This window comes from Talpa europaea, assembly GCF_964194135.1.
Source record: "Talpa europaea genome assembly, chromosome: 7".
Classification (NCBI taxonomy): Eukaryota; Metazoa; Chordata; class Mammalia; order Eulipotyphla; family Talpidae; genus Talpa; species Talpa europaea.
In genome coordinates, this window is record NC_140074.1 from 3,773,811 (window position 1) to 3,801,585 (window position 27,775).

At 56.2% G+C, this 27,775-nt stretch overlaps 1 protein-coding gene across 1 annotated transcript; it reads right to left on the reverse strand.

Annotated features, from left to right (window-relative positions):
* USP20 (ubiquitin specific peptidase 20) lies at nt 1–27,003 on the reverse strand (the record flags this gene model as incomplete). The annotated part of the gene is made up of 24 exons (XM_084236568.1): nt 1–512; nt 1,297–1,472; nt 1,852–1,923; nt 2,919–3,021; nt 3,688–3,796; nt 4,541–4,622; nt 4,710–4,879; nt 5,246–5,372; nt 5,454–5,634; nt 6,535–6,580; nt 7,193–7,226; nt 13,326–13,420; nt 14,047–14,219; nt 14,385–14,500; nt 14,747–14,890; nt 15,118–15,562; nt 17,616–17,694; nt 18,585–18,698; nt 20,015–20,084; nt 20,500–20,596; nt 21,199–21,330; nt 21,620–21,682; nt 23,342–23,395; nt 26,923–27,003. 23 exons carry the CDS (start codon nt 27,001–27,003, stop codon nt 1,312–1,314), a joined length of 2,748 nt encoding a protein of 915 aa, XP_084092694.1. The 3' UTR covers nt 1–512; nt 1,297–1,311.
* Between the last annotated feature and the right edge of the window lie 772 nt (nt 27,004–27,775).

Consider the following 27,775-nt stretch of genomic DNA (forward strand, 5'->3'; position numbering starts at 1 on the left):
GCAAGGGGAGCCTGCGGGTTTATTGTGACATTCTCAACACAAACAAGCCGGCGCAGACGGGGACATCCCCGCTTCTGGGAGAGGTCTGCGAGGGGAGCCGCTGGCTGCTGGGGCAGAGGTCATGGAGGTCCAGGGGTTCCAGCGGGGGCTTGTTCTCCGCTCCACTCGCTGCCTTGTGGGGAAGGAACCGGATCGCAGACGCGAGCGGCGCATTGCAAGAGCTTCAGGCTCCACCAGAGCCGCCTGCTGGGATCCCGACATCCGCTTCTGCGGAGACTGAAGGCCACCGTAGTTTGGGGGTTTGGTCCCAGGACCCCGTCCCCAGCCCCCTCGGCATGGGTGCTCAGGAGGTGCGTCCCCTGCAGTCTCATCCCGGGGCTTTGGTGCCACCCGCGGCGGCTCCTGCGGCCAGAAGGCCTCCATCCTCATCCGGACCACACACTGCCGGGACCAACGTGTGGGAGCTGCCCAGCGCCGCCCCACCCCGGCCCCGGCTCCGGCTCCAGACAATGCTGGGGAGAGAGGAGGAGTCCGTTTTCTCTGGTACCAGCCCCCCGAAACTGCGCGAGTGAGCAAACGGGAGCAACAGGAGGTATTTCTGTGTCATCATCCGGTTCCCCGGGTGGGGCGCGGTCAGCCCGGCCGCCGGCCGCTCAGCAGCACAGGGCGAGGGGCACAAACAGCCCCGCTGACAGGAACCCGCGCCCGCTCCTGGGTGCCCGCCACGAAGGAGTCCTGAGCCTGCAGGAAACTCTGAGGGCAGGAGCCTCTGGGACACCCGGAGGTGCGGGGAGACCCTCAGGAGGAGTCGGCGACGGGAGCCTCGGGCTGCACGAGGCCCCAGGCGCTGGCGGGGAAGCAACAGGCACGCCCGGACCCTCGTCCCAAGGTCACAGCCCCTGACGAGGGGCCCACGCTGGGCCCCAGCTAGCGCGACGGCCGATCTGGGGAGCGATGTCCGTGACGGGGGGGGGGGTGGGGGGTGGGGCACTGCCAGGACAGGGGCCCGAGCTAAGGTCACAGAGCTGGGGCCGCCGCGACAGCCACCTGTGCAGGAACTGCCGGGTCGCGGCGCTCCCCGCTGCGAACCGAAACCACTCTCCCACCTTTCACAGGCCGGCTCCCCAAGCGGCTGCCTGTCTTCCAGGCACAAACACCCTCCGCAAGGGGGAGGGCCCAGGTGGGCCTGTGGGGACAGCCGGGGCCCCCCCACAGCCCGGGGGGTGGCTGTGCAGGACGTGCTCTTCCACACTCAGAGGGACGCCAGAGGGTCTCTGGAGGATGGGGGAGACTTACAGACGGGCCCCCAAGTCACACGGCCCGGGTCTCAGCCTCAATCTTCTGCTCCCCGTGCAGGCTCTCGGGGTCCGGCAGTGGGGCCACGCTCTGGCGGATGGCGATCTCCGGGCCGCCGCCGTACAGGCTGCTCAGGTAGCTCCAGGTCTCCTCAGAAATCTGCCCATAGTCAGCCCCTGCCCCCCAGGAGCACACTGGTCAGCCGGGGCTCGCCTTGGCCCCTGAGGGAAGCAGGGGGGCTCCAGAGGGCAGACCTTGGGGGTCGGGGGACCACTGGCCTTTGTGCCAAGTTGTTAAACGAAACCGGGGGATTTCCCAGCAGAAGCTGGTTCTCTGGAGACCCAGAGGGCATGCCCCTGGCCGCTGCCCCTCACTTCCCAGGGTGAGGCTCACCCGAAGGGCAGGCAGGCGAGGGGAGGCATGGTCAGAGCAAAGGGCCAGGATCTGGGCCGCCGGGCCTGCCCTAGGTAGACATTACGGCCGGCACAGGCAGCTGGCGGGGGCGGGGGGGTGCTCCCAGAGCACCAGGACTGGCAGCCAGAGGGGCAGGCTCACCCTGCTTCAGCTGGATGTGGCCGCTTCCTTTGACTTGTGCGATCCTGCTGTTGTCGATGGGTCCAGGGGGTTCTGGAACAGACACAGCTCAGACTCGGCACCCCTGGGCTGACTTAGCTGTGGCAGCCCCCCAGTCCCGGCCTCTCCATGCCCTCTCCTTGAGAGGTAAGAGCCACCCTCTAGGTGTGATGCCCACACCTGCTATCCAGAGAGGTTGTGCCGGATATAGGGGCACTTTCCTTGTGGGGAGGTTCTTGTGATGTCAAGTGCACCGCTACACCAGCCCTGGGGCTGGGGCCTTGAGGCACCCTGAGCCCGCAGAGTCTGAGGACTCAAGTGCTAGTGTTAGACCTGCTGTGTTGGGGTCGGGGGGGCAGGAGCTGGTGCTGGCCGAACACCCTTGTCCCTGATGCCAGCGTGCTCCAGGCACCCTTCCCATGTGCCCGTGATCTCGGGGAATCCTCCAGCCTGGGATGACAATAGCCCAGATAGGCAAAGTATTCAACCAGGTCGGAGCTGGCTGGCTCCTCACCCCACACCCCTGTGTGGGAGCCCACGTGAACCCCAAGAGAAGGTGAGCTGCCACCCGTGGGCCAGGGCCCAGGCTCTGCCGCTCCTCGCGCAGGCCCGTGGGGGCTCTGGGAGTTGCCCTGTGATGATCACCTCTGCAAATCCAGGGGCCAGAGAACACAGTCTCCAAGTGCTTCTTAGGAGGTCTCAAATGCCCATCAGCTAAATTATTATTTAGGGCAACAGAATCGTCAAAGGGTAGGGTCTGGCAGGAGGGCCTGCCTCCCCTGGGCACTGGCAGAGAGAGGGGCATGGAGAGGCAGGGCAGAACAACATGCTCTGTCCCGCTGCAGCAGGGAGGTGGGTGCTGGGCGGCCTGGCCCGGGGGACAGGGTCCTAGTGACGTGGCTGAGAACCTCTGTTCTCTGCTCATGCTGGGGGCACACGCCAGGAAGGGTGGCACTGGCAGCCTACTGGACAGGTACGGGTCGGCTGCGCTGGGATTCAGGGGCCACTGCCCCGTGTCCATCTCGAGTCCCCACTCTGGCCCCACTCACCATTGTCCTTCCCCTTGACGAAGGCCTCCCACTCCCGGAACCACTGCATGCTGATGCAGTAGATGACGCCGGGCGACTCCTCGGCCTGGAACGCCTTGTTCAGCTGGCGGGGGGAGGGGGCAGAAGGCAAGGTCAACACCAAGGTCTCCACACCCCCAAATCTTCACCCCACTGCGTACAAAATACCAGACACTCAAGGCTGAGAGGGAAGCACTCCCAGACAAGGTCAACGAGGAGACTCCTGCCGCTCAGACGGCCGCTGACCTGTGACTTTCTTTCCAGGCCACTTTTTAACTCAATGGAGAACACTCAGCAGGTGCCATACTCCCCACCTGAGAGAATGTGGCGGTACCCACAAAGCATGGTGTCCCATAGCGTCCCTGACAGCCCCAAGCTGGATGAGGGTGAGCCTCGGTGCCATGCCCCAGCCCTGAGCAGCGTGGGGGCAGGAGTCCCCTCCCAGATGGGACCCACTGGCTTCTCCCTTGGAATTCGCTCTTTTCATTGAATGCACTTCCCATGTCAGTTGTAGAGCCCAAGGGTTCTCATGGGGGATCTCCGCCCCCAGACGCCTGGCAGTGTCTGGAAGGAATTCTGGTGGCCATGGGCATCCAGTGGGCAGAGGCCAGGATGCTAACAGGTTACAACACATAGGCCAGCGCCCCCAACTGAGGAGGAAGCAGCCCCACAGCAGTGCCACACCAAGTCTGACCGCAGAGGTGCTCATCCCCTGGTGCCCAGCAAGGCGGGGGCAGAGCCCCCCACGCACCTTAATGAAGGTGTCAATCTCGATCCGCCTGCGCTTGGCCAGTGCCTCGATCTCCACCTGGCAGATGGAGCACACATACAGATGATTCACGGCGGGACCGCCCCCAAACCTGCACCAGGTGGGAGGGAGAGAGGAGCCCTGAGCAGGGGGGCAGCCACGACTGTCCTCCGTGGAGGGGCTCCCCCTTCTCCATCCAGGACACTGTCTCAGCACCCAGGACAGGCCTCCCCTCACCAGACTGGCCTGGCACCCGCCGGCGCGGGCAGGCAATGAAATACAGCATGGAGCGGCACCCCCACTCCTCTCCGGGCTCCTGGTAGGACCTGGAGCCCCCCCAAAGCCTGCCTGGCAGACCCCGAGGCTGCAGGACCTCCTGCAGGTGGGAGGGGAGATGCCCATGGGAGCTGCCCGTTCCTGTGGGTTCTGACCCACCCACCCACACGAGGAGGGCAGACTCTGCAGCTGACCTGCAAGCAGACGGGGCAACCAGACAACGGCCTCTCCTGCCCCACCTGCCTGAGCACCCAGCTGAGGAACATCGGCCGACCCGGACACAGAGGGAGCAGGCCAGGCAGGTCCCCGGCGGCAGAGACACACTCTCGGTCTTGGTGGATTTGAGCCCAGGAGGGAACAGGCTAGATATAGAGCCGGACGCAGAGAGAGGTGCCCGCAGCTTCCTGTGCCTGACTCAGCCTGACATTTTTTGCAGTTGCACAGTGCGAGGCCCCTGCACTGCTTCCGGACTGATCTGCCACCTGCTGCAGGGCAGTGTGGGGGTGACGTGGCCTCCTGCCCCCGCTTTCCTCTCCTGCCCAGCCCAGCCGCCCCTCTGAAGAGGCTCCCCGGCACGGACCTGTTGTAGAGGTGCTCCCAGACGTTCTGGGGCAGGATCACGACCAGGTCGTCGATGTAGTGATACTTGTTGGGCGGGATGCCTGCGGAGGGAGATGGGGAGGAGAGCTGGGGGCTCAGCCTGTCCCCCCCACCCCCCGGCTCTCAGGCCCCAGAGGAGGCGCCCTCACCTCCGTGGGAGCAGAGGAATGTGTGGTTGGTGATGGGCCCGGGCTCGGCGAAGGTGTTGAACTTGTTGAGCCACTCCCGGGACACGTAGAAGCGCAGCAGGCTGGGCTCCCGCATGGCGGCCAGCGACACCACCTGCTGCCGCTCGCGCACGGCCTCCTCGCTGCTCTTCCTGGGGAGGGGGAGTGGCTGGCCTGGGTCCTGCCACCCATATGGGTGCATCCAGAGCCGGAACCCTCAGCGACCTGCCACATCTCGGCAGCCTGAGCTCTAGCTTCCTCCACCGCCCCCAGGACCACCCCAGAAACCCCGACTCCACTTCCAGGTCTCTGGCTTTTCCCTTGGCAGCCAGAAGGCTCTTGGTTAAAAGCTCCTCCCACCTAGACCCGTCGGGGTGCCACCCCCTCACTTCTCCCACCCTCCCCAGACACACGCACTCAGAGGAAAGCCCAGGGGAGCAGGGGCAGGACACCCGGCCTGTGGCGGGGCCCCACCACTGTCCTTCAGCTGTCGCAGCCTGCCGGCCGCCAGGCCACACCTGTAGAAGAGCACGTAGGCCTCGGCGTTCTGCACCGCCGTCTCGTGAACCTCAGTGACATACTGGTCATCAAACTCGTACCACTGGCCGTTGATGACATTCTGGCAGTAGGCGATGTAGTGGCCACCTGCGGGGGGGGGGTACAGGGGACAGGCGGGTCACACACACTCCGGGGCGCGGGGCCAGAGCGGGGGAGGGCTGCACTCACTGCCTGCCGTGCCGTGGTGGCAGATGACCGAGAGCAGATCGTAAGTGGTGATCTGGGACGTGCACTCCTTGGCGAGGAAGGGGCGCAGGTCGAGCCCCTCCAGCGGGAAGGAGACGTGGCTGCTGATCTTGAATGAGTACATCACCTCGTGCCGAAAGCGCTTCAGGTGAATACACAGGATCTGAAGGGGAGGGGAAGGGGGAGGTGATTCCAGGGCTGGCCGGGGTCCTGGGACTCCAGGAACCTGACAGGTCCATTGAGACAGGGCTCCAGGACACCCACGAGTCTACCGCCTGAGCTACTCAAGTCTTGCCATCGAGGTGGAAGTGACAGGAAGAGTCCTGGCTACAGCCCAGGCCAATTCCACTAGAACACAGGTAAGGGGTGCGCACGGCAGCAGAGCAAGGCTGCCTGACACCCCATGCTTAAGGCAGATGTGCCGGCCAGACCCAGCTGCACGAACAGGATGGGTGGCCGAGATGGGAGCCCGCGGAGCCTGGCCGGGCTGGACAGCAGGCTGTTACTGGCCCTGCATTTACATCTAAAGAACCCTGATAACCAGTTCTGTGGGCGCCAACTTCTAGAAGACTTCTCTCAGACCTGCCCAGCACCACCCCAGGCACCTGCATCTTGAGCCACTTCTTTATGCTCCAGTCACAGGGTTTGGTTCAGCCAAATCTGTTCCTATTTCAGGGTTTTGCTCCCCTATTTCTACCTTAGTCTCCCTCCATGAAGCAGATAGCACCTGCCCTCTTCCGGGCTCACTCAGAGGTCACCTCCTCAGAAAGGCCTTCCGACAGTTGTTCTCCCCCCACAGCTGTCTTACTCAAGGTGGTCCCTCAGGGCACCTCTATTCTGCTGAGACAAAAGAGCTGAGGCTGTGGAGAGGGGGTGCTAAGTACCACACCAACACTGAGCTTTCTCCATGCCCGAGACCCCCCCAGGTCTCTCGACCACAGCAGTGAATCACTATGTCTCATTAGCTCAAAACCAGGCAGGGAGGGTCAGTCTATGCCCAAACACCACCATTCACCATGGTCCAGACCTGGCAGGCGGGATGGCAGGAGGCCGCCCTACTCACCTCAGGCAGCTGCAGGACCTTACAGTACTTCACCCCATTGCGCAGCCTGCCAGGAAAGAGCAGGAGATGGTGAGCACCCCAGTGTCGGGGCGGCAGGGCTAGGTGTGCTCCCTTCCTACCCTTGTCCCCTCCACGTGGTCAGGGCAGAATTTCCTGGGTGATGGCTGCATCTTTTGTTTTTTAATTTTTATATTCCTGTGACGCTCCTTACCTCACCTTCCGTCTTGAAAGATAATCTGGCAGGATAAAATTTTCTAGTTGGGAAATCTTTTCATTTGAGAACCTTACACATCTGCTGCCACTCCCTTCTTGCCTGCGAGCTTTCCACTGAGAAGTCCACAGACAGCCCAGGGGGGGTTTTCTCGGAGGTTACTCTTCTTTCTCTTGATGCTTTTGGCATTCCCTCCTTGTCATCTGTTTCCAGAAGCTCGATGGGACTCTATCTTGGGGTGTGTCTATTTGATATTTTGATGTTTGGGACTCTCTGAGTCTCCGGAATCAGAAATCCTGCTCCTTTCCCAGATTTAGGTGGCTCGCGGCTAGGTCTTTAATAAATGCCCCGTGCCTTGCCCGTTCTCATGTGATGGGGCTCTCAGAGAGGACCCGGGGCCACAGAGGTCAGAAACAGGAAGTGGAGAAGCCCTCAGGATGCACTTACTTTTTACATCGTTCACAGTTGTACATGTTGTCACCTGCAGCAAAAAATACACAAATAAGGGACACAGGTCAGCAGGGGTGGAGGAGGGGAGGAGACACAGCGACTTACACTCCAGAAAGCAAACCACAACGCGCTGCCTGAAGAGATCCGCCTGGGCCGTAAGCACACACAGGGGGGAAGCGGAGGGGTGGAGAGAGATTCCAGCAGACGTGTGCAAACGAGAGCAAGCGGGGCTGTGCTTGCATCAGGTAAAACACACTGTCAGTCCAAATGGTCCCGGGAAGCACAGAAGGTCGTTATATGCATAATGGAGCCCATGAAGAAGGTATAACCATTGGAAACAAATATGCACCCAACATTGGCGCACATGAGTATTTAAACCAAGTATTAACAGAACTGAAAGGAGAAATAAACAGCAACACAATAGCATCAGAAACAATAAAATAATTAGGAGGTAAAACACCTTATATACGGAACACTGGAAGCCGCTGCTGAGAGAAACTGAAGATGACTTTGGGATAACAGAAAATACATACTGGTCTCTGTCCCCCACCCTCCTCCACCCCTGTTCATGGTGCAGAGTTCTTAAACTCCTTGTAATCTCCCAAGCAGTGGCAGGACTAGGAGCACTCTTGTTCTAATACTTGGTCTCTGACCCTGGTGGTTTCTGACACAGAACTTCTAAAAGCCTTGGAATTTTCCTGGGTGATGGCTGCATCTTTTGTTCTACAAGGTGACCTTAGTGGACTCCTGGATGGGGGCTGATCACAAGAAAAAGCAAGTCATGGTTAGAAACTTGGGATTTTTAGCACTGGCCTCCCCCTGCCCCCATTCTCCAGAGAGGGGAGAAGGGCTAGAAATGGCATTTATAACTGGCCATGCCCACACAATGCAGCCTCCATACAAATACACATAGTATGGGGCTTGTAGAGCTTCTGGGTTGGCAAACACGTGGACACTCAGGGAGAGGCACTCAGAGGCATGGAAACCCCATGCCCCTTCTCACATGCCTGTGACTCTTCCATCTCATCTGGCTGTTCCTGAGTATAATACCCTTTTCTATCCCACATCCTAGTCCTGTATGCTTTTATGATAAACCAGTGATCTAGTACATAAAACGTTTATCTGAGTTCTATAAGAAATTCGAGCAAATTAATCGAACCCAAGATCAGGGTCATCAGAACCTCTGAGGCTACAATCAGTTCATGAGAACTGCTGACCCCCTGGACTTGTGAGTGGCATTTGAAGTCGGAGGGGGAGCAATCTTGAATGACTGATGCCTGACCTCGTGTAATGTCCAGGTGGATAGTGTCAGAATTGAGTTAAACTTTAGGATACCCTGCTGGTGTCACAGAATTGCTCGGGATAGGAAGACCAACATACATGTAGCGTCACAGGTATTGTGGATTTGGCAGTAGTGTGAGAATATAGGAAAGAAACACAGGAGGAAAACTGAGTTTTTTCTACACCATGACACAACTCATGCTAAGTTCATGAAATGGAAGAATATTGTTAATGTCCATAATACCCAAAGTCATCTCCAGATTCAATATAACCCCTTTCAAGAGTTCAGTGACATTTTAAAGCCAACTTAGAATTTATATGGAACCACACACATACACACACACACACACACACACAAAATCCCAAAGAGCCAAAGCAAACTTCAGCAAGAACAAAGCTGGAGGCATTGTACTTTCTGATTTCAAGCTATACCACAAAGTAACGGTACTCAAAACTGCATGGTATGGTAAAACTGGTACAAAATCAGACACAGATCCCAATGAACAAAATAGAATGCCTAGAAATACTTCTGGGTACATGTGGTCAACTAATGCTTGACAAGAGTGCAAAGAACACAAAATGGGTGAAAGATAGCCTTTTCAATAAATGCTGCTGAGGAAAATTGATCTTCACATGCGAAAGTTTGAAACTGCATACAAAATATTTTTTCCTTCTCACCCCAACTGAAAGGAAGGAGCTTCAGCTGCTCCTACACAGGCTAGAATCATAAAAAAAAACAATGTATCTACTGCTGATAACATGTGCATTGCAATGTTACTAACACTCTTGCAACATATGACTAGTAATCTTCCAGCCTTTCTTTCCAAAGTTCTTTTCCAATCAATTCAGCATAGTGCACTAATTATTTTGATGGTTTCATTATATGAAATCTACCAAGTGACAGGTAATTTAATCAAAGAGTTGAACTGCAGGCAGAGCTTGCACTTTTACAGCAATTCAGAATTAGTGTTCAGTTTTATATTGAGCTGCTCAGAATGGACTAAAATGGGATTAAAAAGGAAAAAATAAAAATTAACTGGAAATGGATTAAAGACTTAAATGTAAGACCTGAAACTGTAAAAGTCCTTGAAGAAAACAGGGGAAAACTCTGTGACAGTAGCCTTCCTGATGATTTTTTGGCTATGACACCAGAAGCATAAACAACATAAGCAAAAATAAACAAATAGGTGTCCATAATACTAAAGTTTCTCATAGCAAAGGAAATAATCTAACAAAATGAAGAATGAGGCAACAGGCTATGGAATAGGAGAAATTATTTGCAAGCCTTATCAGAGGTTAATATGCAAAACACAGAAGGAACTCATATAACTCAATAGCAAAAAGGGAAAAAAAAAACCATGCACAGTGAGAAGAACTGGACATGGTTTTTCAAAGGACAAGACAGGTCTGGAGAAGGTGCCCACAAGCGGATCACCAGGGACATGCAAATCAGAACCACAATGAGCTTGAGCTCTGCCTCCCACCTGTTAGAACAGCCATCATCAAAAAGCCAAGAGATAACCCAGTGTTGGTAAGGATGTGCGAACCCTTGTGTATTGTGGTGAGAATGCAAATCGGTACAGCCAAGATGGAAAACCATACAGTGGTTCCCTGACATGTTAAAGACAGACTCTACCGACCCCACTGCTGGGTACATGTCCAGAGGAAATGAAATCACTCTCTCGAAGAGTTACCTGCACCTCCAAGTTCATTACAGCATTATCCATGACAGCCAAGAGACAGAAACAATCTAAGTTTCCACAGTGGGTAAATGGATAAAGAACATGCGTGATACACATATACACAGGGAAATATTGCTCAGGCATAAAAAGAAGGAAATTCTGCCATTTGTGACATGGATGAACCTTGAGGGCATGATGGAAGTGACATAATGGCAGAGAAAGGAAGACACTATGGGATCTCACTTACATGTGGAATCTAAAAATGCCAAAATGGAGACACTGGTGAAAGGGTAGAAACTTCCAGCTAAAAGATAGTGAGTTCTGGGCATATAGTGCACAAAATCACTAATGTTTTTACTATACACACTATGTGACTAAGCGCAGGGGTCATTCTGAGACACATACACTTACTTATCAGATCCACATACCCTATGTGCCCCTTAAACTGCCACATGGCACATCTCAACAAAGCTGGGGAGGAGGAAAAGGAAACAAAACAAAGGCAGAGGGAAGGCCCAGGGATGGAATCCACACGAAGCAGAAAATGAACATGTCTGACCCTAGAAACACTTTTAAAACTCCTGTATAGACAGCACCAAAAACAAAATAAAAAAGGAAAATGGAGGGGAGGCTGCAACATTAAAGGCAGAAAACATATTAAAAGCTTTCGTGCGTAAGCCCGTCCCCCTTCGCTTACAAACATTTGCAAAATCACCACCAAAGGGACCAAAGGGAGAATGAGAGCCACACTGTGCAGCTCCTAGAAGAAAACAGAGGGGGACATCCAGTGCTGGGCCTGGCTCTTCGGGCCTGACGCTAGGCCTGGGCAACACAGCAGCACAACTGACGGCGCCATCAGAGCTTCAAGCCCTGGTGGACCCGGAAACACAGCACAAAAGCTGGTGGCCCATGGCTTAGGAGAACATCTACAAACGGCAGATCTGATAAAGGCTCAATAATTAGACTAAAGAAAGAACTCAGACAAGTAAATAATAGCAGCAACCCTCCCGCCCCATAGCCCCATTTAAAAAAAGGGGCAAAGGACCAGTTTGCACTCCCAGCAGCAGTGCCCGAGAGCTCCTTTTTCTCCACATCCTCACCAACATTTGTTGTGCTAGTTTTTTTGATATGTACCATTCTCACTGGTGCAAGCTGGTATCTCAGTGTGGTTTTGATTTGCATTTCCCTGATTATACGGGATGTTGAACATTTTTCCATATGCCTGTTGGCCATTTGCATTTCCTCTTTGGAGAAATGTCTTTTAAGTTTTTCTGCCCCTTTCTTGACTGGATTGTTTACTTTGTTTTTGTGGAGTCGTGTGAGTTCTTTATGTATCTTTGTGATCAGTCCCTTATCAGTTGTATGGTGTGCAAATTATGCTCGGTGAGGTAAGACAGAAGGAAAAAGAAAAATATCAGATGGTTATAGGAGGAATACAGGGGAACCAAAAGACATCAGAGGAAAAAAATAATAACAGTACAAAACACAACACAAGACAACAAAAAACAGACAGACAATTATAAACCAGAGACATCCTGCAGGGGAGGAGGCGGGAGCGGGATCCGAGGGAGGGAGGGAGGAGCACAGGGGACTGAGGTGACGGTGCTCGGGTGCACTGGTGGAGGAAATTCTATGGGGACTACCCTGGGGGGGGGAAGCAAATATTGTTTAAAAGTGAACAATGATTTAAAATGTATATAAATTAAAAAAAATTAAAACAACAACAACAAAAATGGGCAAAGGACTTGAACAGACATTTCTCTAAGATAAACAAATGGCTGCAGGCACAGCTGCTCAGTGCCCAAACAGCAGGGGATGTAAGTCAAAACCACAGGGAGACCAGATAGCACCGCACGCCCCCAGGATGGCTGCCATGGGGAAACCAGAATAACCCACGTGGCGTGGACAGGAACAACTGTGAGCCATTGAGGACACTGGAAAATGGTGCAAATGCTATGGGAAATGGTAAAAGAGTTCCTCAAAATGTTAAAAACAGAACATCCCTTGGAACCAGCGATCCCGCCTGTGGGGAGAGACCCAAAAGTACACACAGCAGGGACTTGGGGAGGTATCTGCACCCCCCGCTCACAGCATCACCCGTAACAGCTACCAGCAAGAGCGCCCACTGCCCCACAGCTGGGCCAACAAAACCTGGTCTAGCCACACAAAGACATGGTACCCAGCCTTCGATGCCATCCACTTTGGGCCCTGAGGATATTATGCCAAGTGAAATACACCAGACATGGAAGGACACATAGTCTATCATGGTGCTTATAAGAAGGCCTTGGAGAGGTAAGTCATTGATACAGTGTCCAGCGGAACTGCTGGGGCAGGTAGAGGGAGCTGCTGCTTATTTTTTTTTTTTTAAAGATTTACTTATTTATTTATACAAGCACTGGGTACAGTCAGAAGTGCGGGAGGGTGAGAGAATCACCAGAGTCAGAGCGGAGAGCAGAGCAGGCAGACTGACGAAGTATACTGCTGAGGGGAGCAGCGGGCGGCAGGAGAGGTCTGTGCGCCATGTGGGACCCTCGCCCAGTGGCCCTGGATCAAACCAGTGCTGCAGAGGCTGCGGGCAGCTTTGCAACCCAGCGCTCAACAGCTGTGTCACTGGGGAGGCCTGGGAGCTGCTGCTTAATAGGAGTTTCTGTTTTGCAAAATGAACTGTTTTTTGGATATTGTTCGCACAACCGTGTGTGACCATCTGAACATAGTCAGATGGCTACGGTGGCAAATGCTAGCTTATGTGTATTTTACCTCAGTAAAAAATCCCTTTGAAAAAGATCTCATTAGATCCCAAACACAAGAAAATACAAAAAGCGCAGGAATGGGAAATTTCCTACCAAGAAATATAAACAGCCAATACACTTATGCAGCAATGCTGGAGCTTTAATAATTGAGGAAATGCAAAACTAAAGCATGAAATCCTTTTTGACCACCAAAATGCGTAAAAGATAAAAATAAGCAAAGCCAAAGAGCTACAAGGTGGCGTGCTCAGGAGGATAGACCCAGCCGGAGAGGTGGGGAGTAACGTGTGCGACTCTGGAAGCAATGTCTGTCAGTGAGTCCCCAAAACCTTGACCTGTATGCTGATCTGAGGTCAGTGGGGCTCTGCACAGACACCCACCAAACCCTGCACCCCACCCTAGCCAGGCCAGTCCACTCACCCTTCAGCTCATCAGCAGCAAAGAAGGCAGCGAGGCAGTCTTCCAGTGTGACGACCGGCCCCCAAAACCAGCTGGGGGTACAGGATACCACGAACCTGTAGAGACAAAGAACTGTGGAGCCCCAGGAAGGCCAGCGTCCTGGCAGGTGGGAAGGCAGACCTGCCGGCAGGCGTCCCCCTTAATCATATCAGCCAGCCCTGGGCAGCAGAGCTGTCCCTGCAGTCGCCTGGCTTGGCCGGCATTCTGGCTGGGTGCTGACAAGGCTAGGCAAGAATAGACTTGGGGGGCTTTGGGGCTGAAGTCTGTCCAGACCCAGAGAGGGTGGAATGGACAGAGGTACGGACAGAGGTCTGAGCCAGACACCTGGAGCCACCAGCTCCATGTCCTTAGAGGTGACATCATCTCTCCCAACCTTGCGTTTCTCATCTGTGAAGGGCTCCCACTCACACTGGCCCCTCCCTGGGCTGGCTGTGGGGTCCTGAGGTCAGGCAGGTAAAGCAGGGTCCTGCATGTTGTTGGACAGTGGGTAAGGGGAGGGAGGTGCTGGATCCAGTTGCTGCCCAGTCAGCCCCAACCCAGGTCATGCCCCACCCGCTTAGCTAACTCCTGAGCACCCTCCACTCAAGCTCCCTCCCAGACTCTGCCCTCAGTCCCGCCAGCCCTCCAGGCTGCGAATCCCAGGAAGGCCAGCACGTCCCGGCGGGCAGGAGGGCAGGCCTACCGGCGGATGTACTCCACGATGAAGGCCAGCCAGCCCTGGGCAGCAGAGCTGTCGCCGCAGGCACCTGGCTTGGCCGGAGCATTCTGGTAGATGGCCGAGTGGAGCTTGGCCAGGTCCTCCTTGCCAGGAATGGGCAGTGACAGGTCCTGGAAAGTCTCTACTGTGGAAGACACCTGTGGAGGCGAAGGTCAGCCTGGGTCTCCACCTCCCGGAGCTGCCTTGCCCAGATGGTGCAATATCTGTACACCAGTCGTTAGAGGGCAGGTGAGGGCAGAGGGCCTTGTCCCCAAGCCTGGGACACGGGAGCCCCAGAACCAGGATCCTCCTGGAGAACTGACCCGGTCACAGGTGAGACACTGCACGAGGCTGAGGATGGAGCCGTCGAAGATGTCGGAGATGACACTGCGGTAGTGCTGCTCCTTCCGCCTCCGGCTGCCAGCACTCAGCACCTGGGCTGAGGACACAGCACAGACTAGGCCCAGCGCCCACAGGCCTACCTGGGGCAGTGGGGCACGGTCACGGCCACACACATCGTGTGACTGCATTTCCCTTCCCCTCTCAGGGGGAGTCACAGCGCATGGCCCCGCCCCACAGCCAGCACTGGGGTGGCAGCCCCAGGCAGGAATCCCGCACTCAGCCCCAAGACTGCATATCCCCCCGGCCCAGCCCCGATGCGCCCTTCCCACCCACTCCTCCGAACCTTTCTTGAGCACGTATGACGGCCCCATCCGCACGGGGCTGGCGCGAGGAGGGCTGCTGGCCAGCTTGGCATGGCCCTCATGGTGGTGGTGGACAGGGCTGCAGGGGCGAGAGGCGCAGCGCATGTAGGCCTCGTTGTCCGGCTCTGGGGGCAGAAGGGACAAGGCTGCGACAGAGGCGAGAGCCCACTGTGTCTTCTCCTCTGCCTGCGCTCACCCCAGGGTGGGCTCTGGACTGCAACCAGCCTCACTAACTAAGCGAGTCCTGGCTCCGAAGTTGAGCCTGGGTGGGCACCCGAGGGTGGGTCAGCGAGCCGAGTGGGCTACTTGACACAGTGCGGGACAAACTGTGCTGTGGGTCCCAGATGGGTACCTGGCGTCCGGCAGGGGCTGGTGGACTGGGGGGATGGTGGCTGAGCCTCCACGGGCTGGTCCAGGGCGGCCATGGTGGTGTCCACGTCAGCGTCCTCGTCCATCTGCTCGGAGTTGGCGCGCTGCTGGCCCCAGGAGAACTTGCGGTCCTTCATCCGCTCCTTCTCGGAGATGGCGCGGCCCACCTCGTCCGGGATCAGCAGCTCCGTCTCAGCCGGCGAGCCACCCCCACCGCGGCCCTGCCCGTCGCCCTCCCCCCGGTCGCTGCTCGAGTCGCAGGACAGGAACTCGTCCTCTGATGGGCTCCGGTCACCCTCCCGCTTCTCATCTGTGTCACTCGAGTCTGAGTCCCGGGACTCTGCCAGCGCCATGGCCGCCGCCACCACCGGCTCCTTGAGCTCCTCATGCAGCTGGTCCATCAGGCAGCGCAGGAACTCCTGGGTGTCCTGGAATGGGGGCTGCATCAGCAGGGCTGCCAGGGCACCGGGAGAGGGCAGGACTTGGCCACGCACCCCCTGCTTCTGCTGACCAGGATGCCAGCTACGTCACTGGAGGGTCCTCCAAGGCACCCGAGCAGACACACTGCTACCTCCTCGCGGCGGTCTCCTGGCCACTCAGCCCCAGCCGCTGCTGTGCTGAGGATGCTGAGGCTCAGAGGCCGAGGGACCCTCTGGGCCAGGCAGCTATGATGAGGCAGAGCCGAGAACTCCTGCCCCAAGTCTATCGGACCCTGCTCTGCTCTGCGCCACCAGCAGCACTGCCGCCACCTCGGGTGAGTGGGTGGGCACGGAGCACGTGGAAAGACCAAAGTGAGCAACACCAGTGGTGTGTGCACCTGGAGCACCTGGCTGGGTGCCATGGGAACACTGCCCCCTGGCAGGCCAGGCCGATTATATACTTGGTCTTCCCGCAGGCCTTTTGCTCTCCCAGTCCTACCAGTGCCCACTCCTTCCCACGACATGACCTGTGGCCCTGTGCCTCCCACCTTCCTGCCAGTCCGGACATGCCTTGCACCAAGCTGCCATTGCAGGCTGGCTGAGGCTCCAGTCACAGCAGTGACACTGTCACTCAGGCTTCCCTGGGACCAGCTGGCCAAGCCAGCAGGAAGCCAGGGTGCTGAGGCCTCTGGCCCAGCTGAGAACTGGCACACGGGAGGTGCAGTAGGTCAGAGGACATGGTGGCGGCCCCCCTCCACAGCAGGGCTGCTCGGTGCCCGGCCACTCAGCCCTGGGCCCCGCTCCCGATCATGAGAGGCAGGGGCTGTGCTGTAGCCAGACCCAGCCAAGAACCCCAGTGTCCTTGTTCCCTCAGTTCTACTGGAAGGAGGATGGGACTCTGGATGGATTTCCTTAGCCAAGTGTCAAGCATTCAGATCAGAGAAATGAGCTGCTGGCTGATCTTCAGTGGGGAGAGGAGGAAGAGATGTGTGCTCCGTGTCTGGAAAGTTCTTTTAAGAAACAGGCCTTCAGTAAGCCATCAACTTCCTTTTCTGATTCTTCCCTTTAACAAAGGGGCTCTGTGTCCGCTACCTGTCCAGCAATGTGGCAGCATAGCAGCAGCATCCAAGGCCCTCATCCTTTGACCACAGAAACTCACAGCTGCATCCACACCTCAGACTCAAAGGCCCAGGATCCAGAGAGGATACTTCGGGGGTCCCGATGGATACCGGGTCCTATCCACAGTGTCCGCACGGAGAAGCCCGGGCCTGGCAGGGTGCCTCGCACAGATGAGACACTCTGCACGGAGGGATGGCCTAGCCACGGCCTGCACTCCACCCCTGCCACTACATACTGTGGAACCTGAGTGAGGAGCAGGACCTGCCTGTGCCAAGCTGCTCCCCTGGGATGGGGTCCGCTTGGTGGCAGAGACTGTTTAGTAAGTGGTGGGGCTAACGGCATCCCTGGAGTGACGTCGCCCCCACATCCAGGCAGTAGAAACAGCCACCCAGAGAGGTCCAGCTGCACCCACAGCCCGGTGGAGGAACCCTAAGCCACACAGCCATCTGGGTCAGAGACAGGACCACGGAACCACGCTTGGAGGGACTAGACACACACAGTGCTCTGCTTTGCTGTGGTCCCATGTCTGTACGCAACAGAAAGGCAGCCTTGGCTTCAAAAGGGGTTCTCTAGATTTTAAAGACACTTATCATTAAAAGGTTTCCCGAGTGACATGCCCCAATGGTTCAGGGAATGAGAAACCATGTGTGGGTTGAATGCAGCGCTGAGATGCACAGACCCTGGGGTCAGCTGCAGCAAACATCTCCCCTCTGCGATGGAGCAGCTGAGTGACCAGGCCAGGGACCTAATCCGCTGAGCCTGTCTCCCCATCTGCCAAGTGGGGCTGGGAGGCTCCATGTTCTCGCACACAAAGGACTCAGGTCGCAAAAGGATACCTCACAACACTCAGCTGCTGTCACGATTCCCCACGCCAGTTTTGGGTTCAAAGCCAGGCCTGTTCGGTAGTGGCCCTGGGTGTCCTGGGGCAGCCTGCATGGCCTACCTGCTGGGCATAGCCTCGGAACATCGGGTTGACCAACTTGATCCCATGGGATAGGCTGGTGGGCACCACATAGCTTGGGCTGTAGGAAGACGAGACCATTAGCGCAGGCGCCCTGCCGAGGGCCTCTCTCCTCCCAGGGCGGCGGCCGCCAGCAGTATGGGCCGGACTGAGAGTGCCAGGAGCCCAGGCGGGCATGCGCACTGCTACGGCAAGAGGGGAAAGGTCAGCTGTGACTCAACCGGGCAGAGCTTTGGCTGAGATGGCATCACTTCCCGCTAACCCAGGACAAGCCCACTTTAAAACTGTTCCATTCTAAAATATTACACTTTTTCTCATTTCAAAAGTTACACATGCTCATTGTTGAAAAATCTAAACTTCCAGAGACGCCCAACAAAGAGGCATCACCACTAACAGCACTTCCCAGCAAGAGCTACCATTAAGGTATCCAGACTTTTCCATGGAAATACACAGACGCAAACACACAGACGTGGCTCCTTACAGAGCTGCAATTAAACAGCAAGACAATGTGTTATAATCGTTTACACTTAATATATCTGCACGTACCCATCATAAATTATACCCAGTTTTAACTTTTCCTGGACCTAACCCAAGCTTCTGGCCTTTAAGTTCATTTCACACGGAGCTAAAGCCCCGGCCCGTCAGCACCGCCGCCGCTAGGGAGAGTGCCCAGGTGCACCGCCAGCAAGGCCCCGGCGTGGTCACCATGCATGTCTGCAGGCGCGGCTGCCAGCCAAGATCACTGCCAGGTCCAAATTCTCTACCTTGCGCCACTGCGTGAGCTTAAGCAGGGATCTCAATCTCTCTGGGTCTCAGTTTCCCCGAAGTGTAAGACGCAACCTTGCAGGGCTCCTGTGAGCACCGACCGGGCAAAGCATGGCCAGGCTCGATTGAGGGGGCAAGCGAAAAGCACCCATCCTCCCGCAGCTGCGGAGGGGCTTGGCCGCTCACCGTTTCCGGTGCCAGACCTCGGAGACCAGCTTCTGGTAGCTCTTGCACAGGGCTGGCTTCTTATCCGTGCGCACCAGGCCACCACACTCCAAGAAGAACTGAGTCAGCGGAGGGCTGGGGGGCGGCGGAGCGAGCCCGGTCAGGAGAGAACAGAGGAGACGGCAGCATTCAGAAAGGGCTAGGTGGAGGGTAGAGGTGTAACATCTGGGGGTACACAGGGGACCCCCTGGAGCCAGAAACGCCTGCAGATGTCTGGATCCCACAGTATGGGAATCCAGATGTCTGGATTCCTTCAGCGTATCCCACAGTACTGTGCCCCCCAAATTCACGTTAGAGACCTCAGAATGTGACTGTATTTGCAGTCAGGGTCTGTAAAGAGGTAATTAAGTGAAAATGAGATCTCGGGGGGGCCCTAATCTAATAGGATTGGTCCCTTGTAAGAAGAGGAAATCTGGCCATGGACATGCACGTAGGGACAATGACGTGAAAACCCGTCCACAAGCCCAGGGGAGAGGTCTCAGGAGAAACCACCCCCGTAGACGCCTTGACCTCGGCCTTCTGGGCTCCAGAACTGTGGGAGAATAAACCGCTGTTGAGGCCGCCCTGTCTGTGCTCCCTGTGATGGTGGCCCAGGGAAACTACCAGCCTCCGGGCGGGAGGAGCCTCCCCCCTCGGGCCTGTGGCCCGGGGACTGGTGCATGAAGGGAGACCACCACCTGTGCCTCGGCCAGCCTGCTCCGTGGGAACTGCCCAGGTCCAAGGGCGAGTCCCCTCCCCTTTCCCACCTAGTTCTAAAACTTATCACATAGCAAATACACCTTCATGGTGGAAAAAGTAGAAAATGCAGACAAGCAGACTGTAATAATCAACCGTGATCCTGCCACGTGAGGACACTCTGAAGACCTGGGCAGATTCCAGATATGCAGACGCCCCTCAGCCCTCCCGCTCACATACAGACACGCACCGATCCCGAGCCAGGAGGGACTCTGGAGACCTGACGGCCTATCCTGAATGGAAATTAATCTTTTCCCTAAATCAGGGCGGCACCACAGCTCTGTAACCGCCTTGTCCCATTTAATGCACTGTCACCCTGTCGGGTTTCCTTCAGCGCTTCCCTGCACCCTTTACTCCTGCACGCAATATAAGGCCGGCCTCCTGGGAATTCAGGCTCGGTGCACCATAGCCAACAGCATGACGGACATCCTGGTACAGAAAACTTTTTCAACCTCTCTGGTTATGTGCTCAGGGGAAATTCCAGAAGGAGGGATTGCTGGGTCGAAGGGCATGTAAGTTTCAGGGATTCTGGTGCGCACCCCTGCAGAGGCGTCCACGCACACCCACAGCACAGCCCGGGGGCTGATGCAGCTGGTTCAGGGCTCTGCCAGGGACAGGGCGCGCTCCCCCACCTCCCAGACACGGTGACAACCTACCAGTTGGACAGGGCCTGCAGGGCCGCATTCATGTAGCAGGAGTTTCCCAGGTTCTTCATGCCCGTGAGGCCTAGAAGCCAAAGCACATGAGGAGGGAGTTGGCAAGGACGCTCCTGATTCACACCTAGAGAGGAGCTGCAGCTCCCAAGCCCCCAGACCCGGCACAAGGTGGCCCCGGCTGGCTGCGGGAACCTAACCCTAAGTGAATGTGGCTGAGGCTCACATGACCACGGTGACCTGAGTGCATCAAACACTCCTCTGCCTCCACCCAGCCCGGCCCACCATGTGCATGGTCCAGGCAGGAGGCCAGGGCGCAGGGGCTGGACTGCCTTGGACCATGCGGCGAGCAAGATGTTGGGGGCCATGGTTCTGGGGCTTGCCTGGGCAGCTGGCACTCCAAGGGCAGCCACCACGTTGTCACAGCAGCCACCGAAGCCCCTGATGGGACCCACAAGTGCCCCCACCACTATTCTGGGGGCCCTTACCTCGAGGTTTCAGGTCATCATCTTCTGATTCAGACTCCCCTTCGTCAGCCACGGCAATAGGGACGGCTTTCAGAGGGTGGGGGTGTTGTGGGGGGTCCTGTTAAGGGCTCAGAGTGAGGAATCATGGTGGAAGGAGGAGAAGGGCAGAGGACTCTATGTAAAGGGGTGACACTGGTGTCCTCACCCTGGGAACTCCTAGATTGGGATTATGTTTGCAATAATGAATCCTCATCATTCTTTTTGGTAATAAGTTAGAGAAAAATGGAAACAAAGGAAAACAACAGGCAAACAACGCGCCTCTACTGCAGCTGTCTTCTATTTCAGGTGTATTAGGGTGCTCCAGAAGTGAGCTGCGGGGACCACTTGTGATGCCCTTGGGAAGTGTCTTAGACCTGGGGTGGCCAAGCTCCCCACAGGCCCCAGTCCCAACCCCGCACTTACACCTGGCCTCCCCCCTGCAAGCTCCCCAAGGGAGGCCCTACTCAGTCACCTTGGTGTCTCGTCACCCCCCACCCCGGGGTCTTGGCATGTGGATGGGCCTCAGGGGGCATCTGCTGACAAGAGCTCCTCAGAGCCACCTGGGGACACTGGCCAGGGGCAGATGCCATTTGGGCCCCACCAGCCCGGGTCCCACGGATGCTGGGGTCACAGTGCCCACCCTCAACAACTGTCACACCAACCCAACATGGTACCCCCGACCTGTTCTGAGAACTTGGGCGAGGGTCCTGGTGGGTGGGGCGCCAGCCGCTGCTCCAGGAACACCTCCTTCTCACAGGCGTAGCACCACACGCGGAAGGTGGTCAGGTTCACGGTCAGGTTGTGTTTTTTTGCCTGGAAGACAAAATCCCAAGTAAGGACAAGGAGACATGGGCCTATCTGGTGCCTGTCTGCTGAGGGCCCCTGGACTCTCAGTAAAAGACCCGGCAGCAGAGGCTCTTTCCCCCCACCCCGACCCCGCCAAGGGCTGCCGCGTGCTGGACTGTGCTGAGGGCTCCGCCTGCAGCAAGCCCGCTGTGACTGTCACACACATAGCACCAGCACCGAGGCTCCGTGAGGTCAGCGCGGCTGTAGGCTGGGGCTGCACCCTGGCAGAGCCAGCGCTCCTGGCCACCACACTCACCTGTGCGTGAATGGTGCTATGGTCGGCGAAGGATTCTCCACAGCCAACATAGGGGCAGGAGACCTGGGGAGAGGGAGGAGGTGGATGGGGCTGGCCCGGTGGGCAGTGCCAGGAGCGAGTGCCCCATCTCTACCCAATAGGATCCACAGGGGCTTGAGATTGAGGTTACATTCACATCGGGCAAGGGCCACTATAAAAGCTGCCCCTGCCCTTGGAGTGAGACAGGCAGGATGCCCAGGCTACTGAGTTCCTGCAAGCAGTGTAGGCAGAGCTGTGATGGACCTCGGCCAAGGTAAGGCCGGCTACTGGCCACCCAGACCCTGGCCCCTAAAACCCCACTTCCTGAAGGGCCGTTATCTGGACCACACTTTTGTGGGGAAGGCTGGGCCTCATGGCCATTTTCTAATGGGGAGAACTGAATGGGCAGAGGCTATTGAGGCCCATGGCTGACCCACGTGGGGAGTGCCCCATGTGGGGAGGAGATGGGAGGAGCCCCTGCCATTAGCCTTATACTTTCCATCTCAAACCTGTCCATCCTCCAAGGCCCAGCTCAAGCGCCTCCCCAGTGCGCCCCTCCTCCCCACCAGCAGGGGCCATTTCCACAGGTGGTCTGTGGCCCAGGCAAGGAAGGGCCTTTGAGGAAATGACCTTTGCTGAGTCATGAGGGCTGCGTCATTTTCTGCATGAGTTTTCTCTGTCTGTCTCTTGCGGGGACTATGGGCTCCCACAAGTAGGACCACGTCTTGTGCCTCTTACTGTCCCCTGGGGGCCCAGATGGTGTCTGGCAGCAGCCTCTACCACAAGTGACAGGTCAGAGGGTGTGGGAGCCCCAGCTCTTTTGCCAAGAGACTTGAACTGTGAGGTCCTCACACCCTCAGGCTGGCTAGCTTATTCTATTTGTGTTTTTGTTTTTAAAGAAATTTCAAGTTATGCCTCCTTGGTGGTGCAGGGGTAAAGTTTCAGTACTATAAAGTTATCCCCAGCCACTGAGGCCTAAGCTCGATCCCTAGGCAGGGAGCTGACCCACACGGCGCAGCAGACCTCTCCTGTCTCACCCGCTGCTCCCCTCAGCAGTGTATTTCAGTCAATCTGCCTGCTCTGCTCCCCACTCTGTCTCTGGTGAGTCCTCTCACCCCTGCACCTCTGGCCTAGACCCCCCATCCTTGCATGCATAAATAAATAAAATAAATCTTTTAAAAAAAAAAAAGAAAGAAATTTTGAGTTGCATTCATTTTTCCTGACTATAAAACCCAATACTTAACTGCAGAAATTTTGGAAAAGACCATAAAGTTAAAAGAAAATGGTCCCAAATGCCACCGTTCAGTAGAAAGCGTCACATTTCGCTGCGCCGCCATGAGCCCTCCAGTGAGCAATAACCACCCCGCCTGGTCCGAGTTTACTGGGTTGCATCCACACAGGCAGCATCTCCTGTGAGAGCCAGGGATGTAGCCCCGGCTGGCCCCGGGACAGAAGGCTGCTGGGTAGTGGTTCCCGGGCTCGGAGACATGCTGCATGCACCCGGCGGCTCTGGAGTCCTGCCTGTCGTGTGATGGGATCACCTGAGCCAGCATCTTCCCAGTGGCCTTCTCCTCTGGCTAGTTCTAATGCCGGCCCAGGGACTAGCTGACCCGGGCGCCCTCCTGGCTAGGGCTCCACACCCGAGACATGCAGGCCGAGCTCCTGCCTGGGTAACCAGCCAAACGGCTGCAATGGTGCTTTTACCTGGAGACAGGCCCACAGGTTCGGCCCGGTAACGCCGCATGACTGGCAGGTCCCCTGCGTGAGATGAGGGAGGAGAGCAAAACGTCAGGGGCCTGGGAGGCGCTCGCGGAGCCCGAGCTTGGAAAGGCCTCCAGATCGCACAGGGCACCTTTCCTGTACAGCGGGCTGTTTTCTATTCTGTGCCCACAAAAACATTCTCAAGTGTGATCAGGTAAGACCTACAAAGTATCAATAAACAAAACTTGAGTAAACAGGGTGCACCCTTAGAGTTTCTCCTCACACTACCGGCTCCTTCTCTGTTGCAGGCATTAAAGCCACCCGCCCCGAGTGCAGGCTGCATGAGAGAGCGAGAGGCTGTCTTGCCTGCCCCCATGACTTCACAGAGCCTGGTACAAATTAGGATTCACTGTATTTGCTGCCCACAAGAAACACTTAGGTTTCTGGTGATCTGGGAACAGAGGCTGCCTCCTGTCTGACAGTGTCTCCCTTTTCTGGTTTTCCTGACAGGATGCATGGTTCTGGGCCGAGCACATGGCCAGCCAGGCTGCTTCCCGCCCCCCGCTGCGATGACGGGGCTCAGTTCTACCAAAGGGGATGACACCACTATCAAGGATGGTGGTCCGGTTGATGGCATGACAGGGGGGGCCAGTGCTGGCTGGTCCTGCACTACTACCCTTGCACTTTCTCCCCTCCCGTTAGGTAGTGTGCAGCTGTGGCAGCAGGAGCTGGGGCATCCACCTTGGACTCAGGGGTGAGAGCCACATGGCGAGAATGGCAGAGCCACCTACCATCCAACCTACCTCTGGACTGTTCTGTGAGAGGAAATTAAACTACAGTCATTTGAACCACTTATTTCGGGGTCTTTTGTAACAACTTCATCCGTACCCTGAATAATGTCCGTGCACAGCTAGCCTAGCAGTGCCCAACTACGCTTCTACAATGCCCAACATGCCTCCAGCGGTGGGGAGACGGACTCGGAGTGCTGCCCTCTGTGGCGATTACTGTAGGCCACATCACAACCTATTTGCCCATTTTCTTTTTGATGAATATTCAAACTGCCACCAGCTTTTTCCCTTTCACAACCATTGCTATAAATCTGCTGTCTTTGTGCCTCCCTGAGTGGTACTGATGGCTACAAGGTAAACTCCCAGAGGTGGACTCTGAGGATTATGGTGCTTTCTGCCCCACTCTGAGGTACGGGGCTCCCTCCCCCTTGCTCCAGCGGCCCTCAAGGAGCAGCTCCGTGACAGGCCCGCCTGGAGATGCTATCAACTTGATTTCATTAGCCGCATCCTGAGCCACCAGTGAACTTAAACATCTTTTTTCCCCTCTTTCCTAACCTTCCTCAGCCATTTGCATTTCCTCCATCGGGAGAGTGAACTTAGTGTGAAGGATCGGGGATCCCATCCCCTGGCCTAGCAGCAGCTGGAAGGCAGTGTGGGCTCCGTCCTGCTCTGTGAAGCAGCAGGCAGGAATCTGGTGCCTGCAGAAACGACCCTGCTTATGACCAAAGAAGTCAGTCAAAGAAGATGTGGACGGCAGATACCTGGCCTTTGTGTCCCCACTACCAATGCTTTGGAAGTCAGGGTCATGATTTAATCCTGGCATTTGCCCTCCTCTGTGCGTAGGTGACGTCGACATTTCTTTAGATCAAGGTAACTTGGGAAATCAAAAGATCTAAACCTATGGACCAAAACCTGTCAGCGATGATTACATTTTGGCATCAATGACACACTGTCCCTGTGCTGCTTCTGCACACATGCGACTCTGTAAAAGGCACAGAAGCTGGACTCAAACTGGGGACTGTAGGAGAATCTGTCAGACTATTTCACAGGCTTAAAGCCCGCCTTGATGATTTAATAAACTCTGTCATCGACACTTTCACTACAGTTCACATGAACCACCTGTTTATACCCTGGCCACTTCGGGCACTGTTAACAAGGCCCACGCCTTCTGTCGATTTCTAGATGCTCAGAGAGGCACAGCCAACACACTGTGAAACGCAGGCCTGGAGGCTCTGAAGGCTCTTGCTGCCCTAGAAGCCCTGACACTGGCAAAGCCCACCTTGTTCCAGCCCCAGACTCCCAGGTTCTTTCTCTTTCTCCCCACCTCCTTCATCTCCTCTTCCTGATCTTGGATCAGCCTAGTTTCTGAGCCCTCTGGAAGGGAAATCTTCCTGATGTGTCTCACCTGTTCCAGAAGCCCAGCATTCCGTGGGCGAGCACACCAGCACCTGGCTCTGCCCCACTTCTAGCAGCCAAACTACTTCAAAAGCAGCCCCCGTTCCTTTGAAGAACCACTCCCTCAGGCAGGCCCAGACTAAATCAGCTGGGGCGGCCGCCTAGAACCTGCTGGTGCAGAGGGCTGAACAAGCACCCCAAGGCGGCTGGAAGGAAGAGCCAGGTGTGCCAGGCCTCTGGCCCAGGACTCCACTGCTGGGAGTGCAGCCCTTACCTGCCTGTCCACATCACAGGGCCATCCCTCCCAGCCCACTCACAGCAGCATCTCTGCACCAGAAAGAGGCTGCAAAGAGCCGTGGTGTCCACCCAGAGAGGATGAGTGAAGGATCCACACAATGAAAGAGACACGACTTCCAGACAACCAAAGAATGCGTGTCATGGGCTATGTGGCGCGAGCGTCAAGACACGCTGTCATGTGAGTGAAGCAAGTTACAGAAGGGTCACCAGCAGCTGCCACTTACATACATATAGGGGCAATGAAAAATAAGTACATTTGCATCTATTCACCTAAGGAAACTCTGAAAAGACACAGAAGAGGGGCCTCCCCTGGTGGCGCAGCGGTTGAGCACTGGGCTGCGAAGCTGCCCGCAGCCTCTGCTGCACCGGTTCAATCCCTGGCCGCCGGTGAGGGTCCCACATGGCGCGCAGACCTCTCCTGCCACGCCCGCTGCTCCCCTCAGCAGTGTATTTCAGTCAGTCTGTCTGTTCTGCTCCCCCACTCTGGCTCTGGTGAATTCTCTCACCCTCCCACACTTCTGACTGTACCCAGTGCTTGTATAAATAAATAAATAAATCTTAAAAAAAAAAAAAGATACAGAAGAAACTAATGTTAGGAGTGACCGGAGGGTGGGATCGGAGGACAGGCACCGGCCGGGAGGGGCACTTGTTAATATTTATCATCTAATGCTGTTTCAGTTTTAACCCATGGGAAAGTGTTACCTATTCAAAAACCTTTAATTGAGCAAAAAAGACAACACTGCACCCTCCTCATTCAAAGAGGCCCGCTTCTGGCTTTGAGCCTCCCTGTGCCCCCTCAGGTCACATTCATGCCCAGGGACAGCTCTGGCATGACTCAGCCCCAGTCTCAGTAAGGCTCTGTGCCTCGGCCCCACCAGCTAATGGGCAGGCCCATTAGTTAGTGGCTCCCAGAGGGCTGCTTTAAATGATCAGTAATGGCTATTAGGCCACAGCCTGGGAGCAAGCCTCCCACAGATGCCTGCTGTGCTTTACACAAAAGGTGAAGCAGAGATTATGCGGGAGCCAGCTGTTCCCCTGCTTCAGAAACTTTTGCACCGCAGGCCCTGGGTGTGGATCTCAGCCCCAAGGGGCCTGGCCCTTTACCTTAGATTTGAGCAGCAAGTCTTCTTTGGTCACCTCCCCGATTGAGTCCAGGTGAGGGCAAAGGTCCCTGGGGTCCCCCATACTGGCCTGGGCTCACCTAGAAGAGAATCCAAGAGTCCTGGGTTAAAGGCAGCCCCTGGAGGGGGGAGGCGTGACTGGTCCCCACTGCGCCGCGTCAGCTGGTGACTGGCTGCACCTGACCTCTCTGAGCCTCCCTCCTCTTATTGGAGAACATCTTCCCAGTCAGTTGCTTGGAGGACTCCCAGAGATGATGTGTCGAAGGCCAAGCAGCGGGCCCACACAGGAGGGTAGGTGGTCAGCACTGCACTTGGTGGTTAGAGGCACTGACAGAGAAGATGCCAGAGTCCTGCCTGCATTCAGGGAGCCGCCAGCCAGAGAGCCCCCACGCTCTGGTGCTTTTTAAGAAAGAGACCAAATCCGTGACCATGAGACCACGCCACCCAAGGGGGCAGTGTGGAGAGGCTGGGTGCCAAAGCCGAGTGGGCAGGCAAGAAGCAGACGGAGACTATGACTTCTCCGATCCAGCACGACCCTCCATTCAGAGCCTCGGAGAAGCCGAGCGCCCCAAGGCTCACTGATCCCACCTCCCATGAGATCCTCACCTACAAAGCCCTTTAACATGAGCCAGGGGGGCTGTCAGAATAGTGGTTCCTTTGGAAAATGCCTTCTGAGAGGGGCGAGCGCCTGAGCCAACCTAGAAAGAGGCCTGGAGAGATGTTCCCCAGCGTCAGCAGCAGTGCATCTGGGTGACAGATGTCAAGCGATGGGAAAAAAAAAAAGTTCTGCTGTTTTTTAAAAAAGAAAGTGCCCACGATAAAAACTAAACTCGGAC